The sequence below is a fragment of the Trachemys scripta genome, chromosome 16 (assembly GCF_013100865.1).
Source record: "Trachemys scripta elegans isolate TJP31775 chromosome 16, CAS_Tse_1.0, whole genome shotgun sequence".
Lineage (NCBI taxonomy): Eukaryota > Metazoa > Chordata > Testudines > Emydidae > Trachemys > Trachemys scripta.
In genome coordinates this window covers 9,013,948-9,026,814 of record NC_048313.1, presented here as the reverse complement: position 1 = coordinate 9,026,814, position 12,867 = coordinate 9,013,948, and the positions used below count along the sequence as shown (strand labels likewise).

The window sequence follows — 12,867 nt, the reverse complement described above, 5'->3', positions numbered from 1 at the left end:
AGGAGTCCTGGCTCCCAGCCCCCCCCCCAACCACTAGACCCCACTCCCCTCCCAGAGCTGGAGAGAACCCAGGAGTCCTGGCTCCCAGCCTGCCCCAAGCTCAGCCCCCTCTGGCGTGTCACCCCCCATGGCAGCGGATAGCAGGGGGTGGCCGTGGATCTCCCCGGGCTCAGCGGGTGACCAAGCCCCGTGGCGAACGAGGCAGGGTTGGGCCTGGCAGCAGGCAAGCTGGGTTCAGGAACCGTCTCTGCTGCCACCTCCCCCTGGGGCAGCTCGGTCTGTGTGAAGGGGGGCCGACGCCCCCAGGGAGGCCAGGAGGAAAGTAGAAAGGCCAGAAGAAAGGTTGGTGGGGCCCAGAGGCCAGGGGGATGGGCGCTGGCTGACACTGTTCCCGCCTGCAGGGTGTTCGTCTCTGACCCAGGCCACATGCTCTACATCTTCGTCAGGTGAGCACCTGCTGGTTCCAGGCCCCGCCCGGCAGCCCAGGTACAGAACCGGCACCGAGCCTTTGCTCTGTGAACTCTCGGGGTCCCTGGGGGGCCTGGCTGCTCACCCGGGACCAGCCCTGAGCCAGCAGGGGCCCCGGCCCAGCCCACGTTAGCAGGAGCCCCCAGCTGGGCCCGTTCCCCCCGTCCGGCCCTGCGGGCAGCAGAACAGGCCTGTGCCAAGCGCTAAGCCGAGGCCATAGGCGGAGCTGGGTGATTCTGGGGGGGAGGCCTAGGGCTTTGTCCAGGGCCGCACAGCTGGGGGGCCCCCCTATTGCCCACGGTCCGACTAACAGCGGCAGGGCTGGGCCTGGGGCAGCGCGTGCAGGCTGGGCTCCGGCCGCAACGGGCCGAATGTCTCTGACCCAGGCTTTATCTCCTAGCAGTGCTGGGCCTGGCCGGCCGCGGACCTGCTCCCAGCGCAGCGGCTGGGGAAGACGAGCACACGGCGGACACTTGGCCATGGCAGAGCCGCGAGGTCAGAGGTGGGGGTGCCCGCGTAGGAAGCTCCTGGTGCCACCCCCATGAGCCACACCCCCCTGCCGGGCTCAGAACCCAGCGCAGGCTGCAGGAAGCCAGCCAGGCACCGTATTGAACCCTGGCCATTGAGGGACCTGTGGGAGCAGCTGACAGAACAAAGGAAGCCAGCCTCTCGCTGCCCGGCGGGCCAGGGCGTCAGGGGTCACAACTTGTGCCCAGCTGCTGGAGTGTGGGAGGGGCACATGGCCGCTGTCCCCTACCCCACACTCTGAGGGACAGAGGCAGCGCTGGTGCTGCAGGCTCAGGGCAGGCAGCCTGGGCCGTGGCTGGGATCTGGAGCCAGGACGCCTGGGTTCTTCTCCCCTTTGTGGGGCCTCCAGTGATTCTGCCCCCACGCGCTGGGGCGAATATGGAGCTAGCTGCTGGAGGAGGCACGAAGCTGTTAACCAACCCCTCGGCAGCGGTGCAGGCCGCTGTGCTGGGTCCCACGCAGTTAGAGTAGCCTCAGGGCTGCTCTCAGTTCTGCTCTGCCCCTCTGGGCAACGAGGAGCAGCGATCATGGGAGCAGAGCGCTCTGCCCAGGGCCCTGCTCCACGGGCACCGGAGACTGGCCCCCTCCACTGAGAGAGGAGCCCACGGGGGCTGAGGAGGGGACATGGCCGTGTGGTGCAGCCTGGACACCTCCATGACCCATGGGGTCCTGTGCAAATAAAGAGCTTCAGCACCAGCCTGTTTCCATTTTATACTGACTCTCCTTCCCCCTCCCGGGGGCAGCTCCACTCCCGGCTCTGCCTGGGACAGGCACTGGAGAGCACCCCCGGAGCCATGCAGCAGCCCCCAGCGTGTTTCACAGGCGTGTCAGGGACCCGTGTCTGGTGCAGCCTGGAGCCCGGCTAGCAACAGCCTGGACTGGGCCACGGGCTGTGACCACTGGACACAGCTACCTCACTCCCTGGTTTCTTCCAGCACCGCTTGGGGCAGCGAGATCTCCGGCTTCATCCAGAGGCCCCTGCCCATGAGCTTCAGCTAAATGGGCCAGGGCCAAGGTTGGCTTAGCTCAGTGCTTGGCGTGGTTTGGCCTGGGCTAACCCAGCACAGTGCCAGTCCTGGGCTGTATCACTGGTACCATCGCACTGCACGCGTCTCTTAGCAGCCGGCTCTGCCGTCCAGTCCAGGGGCTCGGGGGGCCAGTAGCCTGCAGCGACATGGGGGGGGGGGGGGGGAGAGAGAGGCTGGCACTGCTCACGGAGCTGATCGCCCAGTGCTGCATGTGGAGGGGTTGTGGGGCCCCCCCCAGCCCCAGCATTGGCGCTGCAGCCCAGCCTGGGCAGGGAGACAACGGGCAACGCTTGGCCCCAGCGATTCCAGATCCCCCAGCGCTACAGGGCTGGGAGGGCTAATCCTGCCTGGGGGGTGAGGGTGGGCTCTCCTGTGCCCTCAGAGCAGCCCCCTTAAAGCGCTACAGCGTGTGCAGACCTGCTCGGAGTGACGCTCACAGGCGTTCGGGTAGGGCCAGGCCCCGGCTCGAGGCAGGCACAGGAGCAGAACTGTTTCCTTTGTTCATTTATTCAAAGAAATCTCAGTGTAAAAAACAAATTTAACAGCTAGCCTGGCCGAGTGCCCAGACTCTGCCCCTTGCACTCGGGCGAGCTCTACGTCCCCCACTATAAAACAACCCTGCCAGCGACACCCACAACGTGGGGCTCAGACACTAGACCAGGCCCTGCCCAGAGCCAGGCGGCTGCTACGGGCCCAGGTCCTGGCTGGCGTCAGACACTGAGCGGAGGCAGAGCTGGAAGGGGGGGAATGAGCACCCCCCAGTCCCAACTCTGTGGAGACCGAGCCAGATGGGTTCCTGGTGTGTTTCAATGAGGTTTATGCCATGGCAAGGCATTGGAGTGTGGGCTGCACCCAGCTCTGGTTAGTACCGGCCAGTGGAGCGGCCTGCAGGCCAGAACTGCCCTGCTCGACCACGGACCAGGAGCACGGTTCTGCAGGGACAGGGCAGCGTTGCTGGAATCCCCAGCCTGGACTTGCCCTCGCCCCTATTCCGGCTGCCTTGAGGGCAGGTGACAGCCCCATGGCTGCAGAGTTAACAGGGCCTGTGCCCCACACACTCCCAGCGGTGTGGGAGAACCAGGCGGGTGGGAACTCCAGCTGGTCCCCCTCAGCGTCCCTGGGAGCCCGCGGGGCAGGGATTTGGTCTCAAGCAAGCGGCTGCCTGTCTCAGTGCTACAGCCACAGCTGCTGGGCTAGGCCCGGCTCAAACACATGGTAGGAAGGGGGAAACATACCCCCAAGGAAGCCAGGGCCCAGGCAGTGCCAGACCCCTCCAGCCCAAGAGCTCCCTGTCCTAGGGCGTTACGCCAGGTTACAGGGCCAGGGTTTGGGTCACCCACCCCACCCGCAGCCACAGTGCTGCCGCCCCAATCCCATGACCCCATGTCCCTGCCACGCTGGGCAGGAGCTACCCTATAGGTGCCTCGGGGCCATGGGGAGATGGGGTCCCCCAGGCAGATCAGCTGGTCAGTGGCACCAGGAGGCAGAGCGGGGGGGGGGGGCAGTTGGGGGCTGGGCAGGCTGCTCAGAGAATTCCAGAGCCCCTTCCTGGGGGGCACACAGCTCCCCCCGCTCCCCCCCCCCCCGCTGTGCATTTATCCCTGCACTGCCGGCTCCAGACGCCGCCCATGCTGGGGACATCCTGCCACCAACTCCCTGAGCAGCCCCGCAGGGCGGGACCCCCAGCGGCCGCTCCGCGCTCTAGGGAACGGGGCCCCGCGGGCAGGCACGGGCAGCATGCGGCTGGCACTCGGAGAGCTGGCTATTTAAATCTCTCCCAACCGAACCCCCTCACCCCCCGATTCTAAAGGCTTGTTAAGCAGAGAAACGGCACCAGATGCCCCAAGGCCCCTGCGAGGCCCTGCTGGCTGCGGACGGATGGCCAGGCGTCTGAGACCCCAGGTGTCTGCCACTAGCAGGCTTCACACTAATTATTCTGGTAAAAAAAAGTTTAAAAAAATGGAAGCAAGCCCCTGAGAAAGAGGCCTGGGTGCAGCGAAGGCCCCGCCCGTGTGGCTGGGACACAAACACGCAGCAGTTGCTGGCGCGGGGAGTTTATAACCCAGGGACATTCCCACACACCCAGCTCCAGTCACACTCTGCTAGGTACACACGGCCGAGGCCCAGGTCCCGGCCGGAGCCCAGCGGAGCAGGGGCAGCCCATGGGCCGGCTGCCTGGCCTCACAGCGTGTAGGCGTTGCTCATCAGGTACTCCTTGTCGTCCAGGGGGCTCCAGGGAACACTCAGAGACAGCTCCTGGTTCCTCCTGCACAGCCAGACGAAGAAGACGACCACGGAGCCCAGCAGGACAGCGACGAGGATGGCCAGCAGCACGGCCAGGGCCACCACTGCGGGGAGAAGAGGGCCAGGTGAGCCGCAGGGTTCGGAGCCTGCGGCGAGTCCCCACCAGGCCCTGACGAGCAGAGCTGGGAATACGTGGCAGCTGCTGAGGGCAGACTCCTGCCCTGCGTCCGCAGCCCCAGACCCCTCCCAGCAGGGGCTTGGCCCAGCCAAGGCATGAGGAGATCCCAGCTGGAGCCAGGGCACGGCTCTGCCCATGTCCCCACCCCCAGGCCCAGGGGGAGCCAGCTGGCCAAGGGGATCCCACCCAGACCACGTGGCAGACAGAGGGGTCGAGCGCCGCTTACCTCTGCTGGAGTGAACGCCCGGCTCGGGCCCCTCAGCACCCCCTGTGAGAGAGAAAAGTGAGTTGAGACGGGCTGTGCCCTAGACGGCCCCTTCCCTGCCTGGCCCCCCACCGGCTGCAGCCTTCGAGCATCTTCCAACTCCCAGGGTCAGCGGCCAGCCAAGGGCCTGGCCCAGCGCCCCATGTGAACAGCGACCCCCAGGGCCGTGCCAGCCAATCCAGAGCTCCGCCCGCGCCCCCAAACCCTGCCCCACGGGGGGCACCAAGCAGCTTCCTCACCTGCGGCCCCACTGCACTGGCGCAGACACAGCTCCTCCCGCAGGTAGTTGTTTTTGTTCCCCTTGCAGCCCCCGTAGATGAACTGCCTGCAGGCCCGGGCGGCCGGGTCGTAGTACCAGCGCGGGAAGGCAGCGCGGCAGGGGCCGGTCAGGCGGGGCGCAGCACAGGACTCTGGGGGCGAGAGGTCAGCGCATTAACGCAGGGCCTTGGCTCCCCACTCCCTGCCCCACAGCGAGAGGGCACTGCCCCACAGCACCGGGGCGGCCTTACAAGGAGGTGCCCCCCTCCTCTGTGAGGGGGAGAGAGAGAGAACAGGCACGTCAGGGGGTTCCAGGCCGGCCCCTCGCAGCAGCCGATCCAACACCCAGAGCTGCCACAGAACCAGCTCCAGCCCCCTTTGCAGGGCGGGTCCCTACTGAGCCCTGCAGCCCCCATGTGCCTCAGTCCTTCATGGCCCCCGCTCCCGTTCTGCAGACTCGCGCCAGGCACAAGGACTCAAAGCCACGGATCTCAGGCTCTAAGCGCTGCCCATGTGCCCCGCCTAAGGAGAGGCACCGGGGCGGCTTTTACGCCCCCACTCAGCCCCAGAGCACTGGACTGGATGCTGCGGAGCCGCGCCGGTCACACAGGAGCAGCTCGGGGCCAATGGCGGCCGTTACCGATTGTTCTCCAGCAATACCTGGCTGCTGATTCAGACTCAGGTGGGGTCGGTCCAGGCTGCGTCTCAGGGACTCACCGCAGGGCACGAGGCAGCCCCCGGGGGGAGGAGAGATCAGCGACCCCGGCCTGAGCGTTCTCCCCACCTCGGGGGGCAGGAAAAGAGCCGGAGAGGGGCTGAGGGACTCCAGATCTGACACACAGGGGATGGGAAGCCAGGGGCCAGGAGGAACAGCAGTTGACTGTCACTGGGAAGGGCGGGGCAGGCCACCACCGTCAGTGCCCACAGTCCAGCTCGGCTAAGGGGAACGCCAGCCCTGGACAGGCTGCGGGGCTCACCAGGGCTGGGCTGCAGTCAGCAGGCGCTGAGCAATCCCCCATCAGATATTCCGGGTTCACCAGGAGGTCACGTTCCTGGTAGCTGCTTATCTCGAGGCTCCGCATGGGAAAGGCGCCCGGCCCCGCACGGCATGTCCCATTTATCAAAGTCAGGGCTGGGAGAGCCCCAAGGGGGCTCTGTCCCAGGGTGGGGAGCAGGATTGGTCCCTACAGATCATAATAAACCCCCAAGTGGCAGGGGCTCCCCCCAGGAAGGCAGCCCCACCGCCCAGTGCTCACCATCTGCACTCTGCTCTGTTCTCTGGCTGGCCTGCGGAATCTCATTCAAGTCCTCCCCATCTGGAAATCAAGGGGGTTGGACATCAGACCTGCACTGCGAGCGAACCACACAAGCCAAGCGTTTCCCCTACACCAGGCCAGCCCACTACAGGAGACAGCGTCAGTGCCCACTGGCTCCTGGTTCCGCCCCGGGAGATCTATTGCCTTGCACCCAGCTCGGGGTTCCCTGCAACCAGCTGCTCCCAGTCCAAACAGAGCCAGCGTATTTATTGTCCATTACCCAGACTGAGTCCCAGCACAGCCCCATTGGGCCTCTGAGCAGCTCAGGGGTGAGAGATGTTTCTTCCCTAGTCTTGTTCTGCCCACACTTGGTCCCTGCCTTAATGGTCCCTGCCTGGCAGGCGTGTGCCACGCCCGAGTAGCCCAAGGAAGAGGGGCAGGCACCCCACAGCTCCCTAGACCTTCCGCCAAGCTACGCAGTAGCCAGACCACACGGGGCCACAGCCCAAAACAACAGCGGGACCCCCCACACCCTCACCTGTGGCCACAGCGCATGTCACCCGGCACTCGTCCTCCACCAGGAAGTTGTTGAGGTTGGCCCCACAGCCGCCGTAGGTGAAACGCTGGCACGTCCGGCTTGTAGCGTTGTACCACCAGCGCGGGAAGGAGGCCCGGCACCTGCCCACCACCTTGGGCAAGAGGCAGCGCTCTGGAGACCAAAGCAGAGGTGTCTCATCAGCGATAAGCTCATGTTTCTAGGTGAACCCAGACAGGCCCTGCCCCCAGCAGCCGGCAATCTCAGCACAGTGCAGCCAGCCTGACAGACGGGGAAATCTACGCAGACAGCGGGTCAGCGTGGCAGGCCCCCCGCGCGCTCAGCACACCCAGGGCAATGAAGTGGCTTTGCCTACAGGGAGCTCCTCCCGTGCACGAGGGGCCGGCCAGGAAGCAACAGCTCAGCGAAGAGGACACTGCACGGAGGGGGCTTTCCCCTTGGCAGCCATCTAACCACTGCAGAGCCAGCACCACTCAGAACTGCTCCCATCCGCTGGGGTTTGGCGCACGCTGGCGCAACGGTTCTCAAACTGTGGGTTGGGACCCAGTTTTAATGGGGTCACCAGGGCTGGTGTTACACTTGCTGGGGCCCGGGGCCGAAGCCCTTGGGCCGTGGCTCTGATGCCCCCCACCCAGGGCAGTGAAGTCCTGGGGCCAGGTGGTAATTTTCGTTGTCTGAAGGGGGTCGCAGTGCCAGGACGTTTGAGACCTCTGCGCTAGAGCGAAGTGAGTGCTGGACGCCAGGGACTAGCAAATCAGCATGTGGTGCAAGCGACTGCCTGGGATGCCAGGCCGAGAACGGGGCCCGAGCTGAAGCATTTCAGCCCACGTCGCTCTGCAGGGTGGAGCCCAGGGCCAGGGTGTGCCAAGAACCCCGGCTCTCTCCAGGGCTGCGAGTAACGGTGAGGGGCTGCCCCCCCATAGGCACTCTGGCTGGCTCCACGCTTTGTTGTTTTCAGAGCACTTCTTGCAAAGCCGTTTCTAAATTAGACACCCCAAGTGCTTCCTGGTTCCACACCCGGTCCCGTGGTTTCAGCCCTGCGGTTGGTAAACAGGGATTTAGCAAAGGCCTGGCAGGAGGCCGAGGGGAAAGCAGGAAATGCTCAGAGCGGCTGTTCAGGGTTTGCCCACCCTCCTTTCTGTGTTGTTTCTGAAAAGGCCAAGGTGGAACCAGGTCTCGTCCATCCCCTCCCCTGTCAGTGCCTGGTCCGAGCCCCACCGTGCTGTGGGGAGCCAAAGAGCCCGCATGCAGCCGGAGCAGCGTTGGCGTTTCGCTGCACCCCCCCCAAACCAGCAGCTGCGCTGTCCAGACGAGCAAAGCAGAAGGGCGGCCCTAGGGTCACCCCACGGGGCTGGGAGGCAAGCAGCACACCAGCGCGTTCGTCTTGCTTGGGACAGAGCACGGGGGTGTCAGACACCCAGCGGGCAAAGGAGCCAGCAATCCTTCCACAGCGAGGCCCCTCCCGCCTGGACAGAGCCACGCTTGTTCACATCAATCCCCCGTCAAGAGGCATTGTGCAATCCCTGCGCCAGGGGCTGCACGTTCAGAGGCCACCAGCGCGGGAACAGCCCTGAATTGCCCAGATGCAAACCTGACCAGCTTTCTCCAATACAACAGCAACCCCCAAGAGGCTCCGAGGTCCTGGCCTGTTTACAACACGCTCCCCCCCCAAGAGGCAGGAAAGCTGCCAGCTAACAGACTCTGCGTCCCAGCTCCCTGGGGGGCTCCCCACTGCTTATTCTCAGAGTTGAACAGGCCCCATAAAAATCCCTTGGATCTCGGTAGGTCAGACCTCACTTCCCCAAGCACCTGCCACATGCCAAGCTGTCCCCCCCCCCCCACGGGGTAGCCAGGCCCCCCAGGCACCATGCCGAGCAGTCATTTGTTTATTTTAACCCTTTCCGGCTCCAGCCACCATAAAGCAAGACTCAGGCTCAGTCCCGTCCCCCCCCTTTGTAAGTCCCCTTTAAAAGGCAGGTAGCAATGAAACAAGTCTCTGTGCCCAGCCCCTCAGCCAGGGTCCCTGTGCCCAGCCCCTCAGCCAGGGTCCCTGTGCCCATGGGACTGGGAAGAGGAGGGAGGAGTTAGAAAAGAAAGGGATCAAAGCAGTTTCCCATGCCCAGATATTCTGCCAGACAAGACAAGCCCGTCACACAGCTCCCAGGGCAGGCAGCCGAAGGCCTCCGTGGGGCCCCATGCGCCAGCCCTTCGGCTGGTGGATCAGGGAGCCGGGGAGGGGAGGAAGCTGTGGGAAGTTCCGTGTTTAGATTCAGAAGCTCGAGCCTCCCATGACACCTCCAGTGCTGCGGGTGCCAGGCAGGGCAACAGGAGCCCCCCCCCCAAAGACCTGTTCCCAGCACAAGCTGTTCCGGCCAGAGCCTTCGGTGAGTCACCCAGAACAGGCTGGACCGGCTCTGCCACCCGCAGTTTCACTCTGGCTCACACCCGAGCAGCGGCTGTGCAGCGAGACGCAATAACCCGAACCCCAGGACGCGGCATTGGCTGCGGGCGTTTGGTGCCATTATTGACACTGGGGTAGCGCCTCGGAGCCTCAGTCCTAGACCAGGGCCCCCCACGAACCCAGAGACACCCCCTGCCCCAAAGCAGTCCCCTCCCAGGGGCCTGATCCAACCCACTGGCCTCAGCTCCCCCTCCCTGTCCCACTGCAGCTCAGAGGGAGCAAGGCAGAGAGGCAGGACGCACGGGAAAGCCCCAGCTCCCGGCTGCCCTTGGCCCCGATCTTGGCAAGGGAGCCGCGGTGACACTTTCTGCTCCTGGGTGGCGCTAATCGCAGGATCGGGACCTTCGACTGAAGCTGCCAGGGGTTTGTTCGGAAAAGCCTGGCAGGCTTTTCAATGCACCAGAGCTCACTGGGCTGGTGTCCGGCACACTCTGCCCACTGCAGGCAGGACCTGACCCCGGCGCACACTCGTTCACTTCCCGCTGCCAACAGGAGCCCAGCTCCACTGAGTTCCTCCTCTTTCCTTGGAACAGAGGGAGTCATGGAGAGGAGCGATGATTCACTCTCTCCAGACACAAGGGGGGGGCGGGGGAGACTGTGAACCTGTTTGCTGAGGGTTTTGTTCTATGATCCCAGACACATAGGACCTGAGAGAGGAAGTTTTGAGCCACCGATCAGACCGTGACCTCATTGGGCCAGGAACTGTGTTGCCCTGTGACCCACTGGTGTGGGCAGGTCCCAGGAGCGTACAGCACCGAGCACCAGGGGGCGATTACAAAGAATCAATTCTATTCCCATCAGAGGCCACTCCAGCGTGCCCGGCCAAGTTTAAATGCACGTTGCTGCCTCCCTGCCAATAGACAGGCGGGTATTTGAGTGAGTATTTACCTGCTGGAGTTTCTCACACACCCCTCCCCGCCCCTCCGGAAGCGTGTGACCTGCCATTGGACCGGGCAGAGACCGGCCAGCAATTGAGACATCACATCGCAGCCAGCAGCGTAGTTACCACCTTGCTGTGACCCCGAGCACACGCCCTCCCCAGACAGGCCTCTGTGGTTTGAGAGCAGCAGTTCAGCAGGGCAGGTTCACATCCGCCTCATGAGTCACGGCGGGCTGACGAGCCAGGGGAGAGGGGGTCACACGCCAGGCTCCAGACGCTCAGAGCTACAGTGAGCTGCCAGCCCCGTGGGCACCACTTCCGCTGCCCTGCACCTTGTGCAGGTGTTTAACCCATTGCAGAGCAGGCATAAAGCAGCCCGTGTCAGAACGGCGGCCTTTCGCACTGGATAAACGACAGCACAAGGAGACTCAGCACAAGGAGACTCGGCCCGCCAAGTTTCTCTGCCCCAAGGCCAGAAACGGAGCTGCCCTGGCCTGGAGAAACACGGGACATAACCCGAGCCGTGACCGGGAGGTGAGCCCTGCGCAGGGCACAGAACAGCTACGGCACTAGCAGCACTTGGGAAGGGTTTGGAGAGGCAGCCGCTGCAGGAGAGCCTCCTGCTCTGTGTTCGCACAGCCCCTCGCACAGCCAGCCCCGCTCGCACAGCCCCACTGAAATTCTTCAGACAACCCTGAATCGGCAGGTCCCAAGTCTCCGGACCATACAGCCTCAGTGCAGGGCAAGTCCCTTCATCTTTGCCACCCCCCAGTTTTAGCTCTGGAGAGCGATCGCGTTCCCGGGCCCCTTTGTGCCTCTGCACATTGCACCCTCAGAACAGACTTGTCTACAGGGGGAAATTGGTGCCATTTACATCGATTTAAAACCCAAGTCCGTTGAACAGCGCAAACCTGCGTGGGAACTCGGCTTTCCTCTAGCCGGCGGGAACAGCGTTAGGTTAAGCACCAACGAGCTGTTCTTCAACCCAAACCGGAGCAGCCACCCTGAGGGTTGCACGGGTTTCACGCGCCCCGTTTGAATTCACCACTTGGGTTGCACTGGTGCAGGGTGAGCTCACCCACAGCAAGCAGCCTTGAGAGACGGTGCCGGGCCGCAGCCTGCGCTCACCAGGAAGTTGTTTTGTTGACAAGGTGGATGTGGGGTGGGGAGAGGAAGCTGCAGAAAGCTCCCTGCTCCAGGCCAATGACCTTCAATCAGCTCAGAGTCAGAGCAGAAGGAGGGCGGTGGAGCCATCTTTACACCGTGGGGGCCAGGTTGGTTCTGGGTTACAGAGGGTCGCACACTACACCAGGGAAATAGCAGGCTCCGGCACCCTCTTCTCCTCTTAGCCCCAGGGTCTGCGCTGCTCAGTTCCCCTGCAGCCTGGCCCTTGCCCCCCCCCCCCCCCGTAGCCAGATGTGACTGGCCCAGATAACCTGATTCTAGCTCCGAGAGCCGCACCATCGTCCCTTTCTCTCCAGCCCCTCTAACAACTAGACTTTGCAGCAAGTTCTGGTGTGCCAACCCCGTGGGGGGGGGAGAAGTGGTCACAAAGGGAGCTCTGTGCCCAGGACACAGTTCCTGACAACTGCAAGCCACTGGCACTCAACCTTTCCAGACTCCTGTCCCCCTTTCAGGAGGCTGACGTGTCTTGCGTACCCCAAGTTTCACTTCACTTAACCTTGCTTACAAAATCAGGCATAAAAATACAGAAGTGGCACAGCACACTAGTCCTGAACAATTGCTGACTTTCTCACTTTTACCATATAATTATACAATACATCAGTTGGAATATAAATATGGTACTTGCACGTCACTGGATAGTGCATAGAGCAGTATAAACAAGTCATTGTGTGAAAATTCAGTGTGTACTGACTTCACTAGGGCTTTTCACGTAGCCTGCTGTACCCCCTGGGAGATCGCTGGGTACCCCCAGGGGTAAGCACACCCTGGTTGAGAACCACTGCTGTAACTCAGGCTAGCTACAGGGGAGGGCAGGCGCGCTCCTATTGAAACCTGATCCTATCCGCCCCCAGGGATGAGCGGAGCATGAGAATGCCCCTTTCTAGAGCCCAGAGACAAGGTGGGCGAGGTCATATCGGTTACCAGCTTGGCTCTCTCACCAGCAGCAGCTGGTGCAATAAACAGACATGACCTCACCCATTGTCTCTCCAATATCCTGGGACCCACAGGGCTACACCACCACGGCATAACACAGAGGTTACCTGGCCTAGTGGTGAAAGCACAGGCATGGGGGTCAGGACTCCCGGGTTCAGGTCCCAGCTCTACCACCCCACCTTAGGGACAGGAGACCAGCTCTTTGGGGCAGGTGGCACCTTTTCATGGTTTGTACAGCCCCTAGCACTGTGAGATCCTGGCCCACGGGTGGGGCAGTGAAGGGACCTTACAGGACACCTAGCCTCAGTGAAGAGCTTTGAGACCCTCCGCCAGAGAACGCAATGTAAAGGCAGGAACAAACTATTAAGGTGCAGCCACTTCTGGGGTGGGGGGCCAGCAGGCAGAGACAATAGAGCAAACACCCTGCCAGTGTCCTGGGACTCGGAGTCACTCACACACCCACCCCTCTGGCTGCACAGCGCCAAGGAACATCCACCACTTGCCAGGAGGTTTTTCCAGGCAGTCTCACTAAGCCGGGGTGGGCTGGCTGGTGTGTAAACCCCGCACCCGGGATCAAGACTGTCTCCCTTTTGCTGGAGACGCCAGCCCCGCGAGGCTCCCGCAGCC

General features: G+C 63.1%; 1 protein-coding gene across 1 annotated transcript in view; it reads right to left on the bottom strand.

Annotated features, from left to right (window-relative positions):
• Positions 1–2,510: 2,510 nt before the first annotated feature.
• LOC117888969 (putative Kunitz-type serine protease inhibitor) overlaps positions 2,511–12,867 on the bottom strand; it is an 18,026-nt gene continuing 7,669 nt past the window's right edge. Inside the window, exons 4-8 of the mRNA XM_034792766.1 lie at positions 6,764–6,934; positions 6,226–6,285; positions 4,951–5,121; positions 4,673–4,714; positions 2,511–4,372 (exon numbers count right to left, since the gene is read on the bottom strand). Coding sequence (XP_034648657.1) covers positions 4,206–4,372; positions 4,673–4,714; positions 4,951–5,121; positions 6,226–6,285; positions 6,764–6,934 — 611 coding nt within the window. The 3' untranslated portion in view covers positions 2,511–4,205. The remainder of the gene's footprint in view (positions 4,373–4,672; positions 4,715–4,950; positions 5,122–6,225; positions 6,286–6,763; positions 6,935–12,867) is intronic.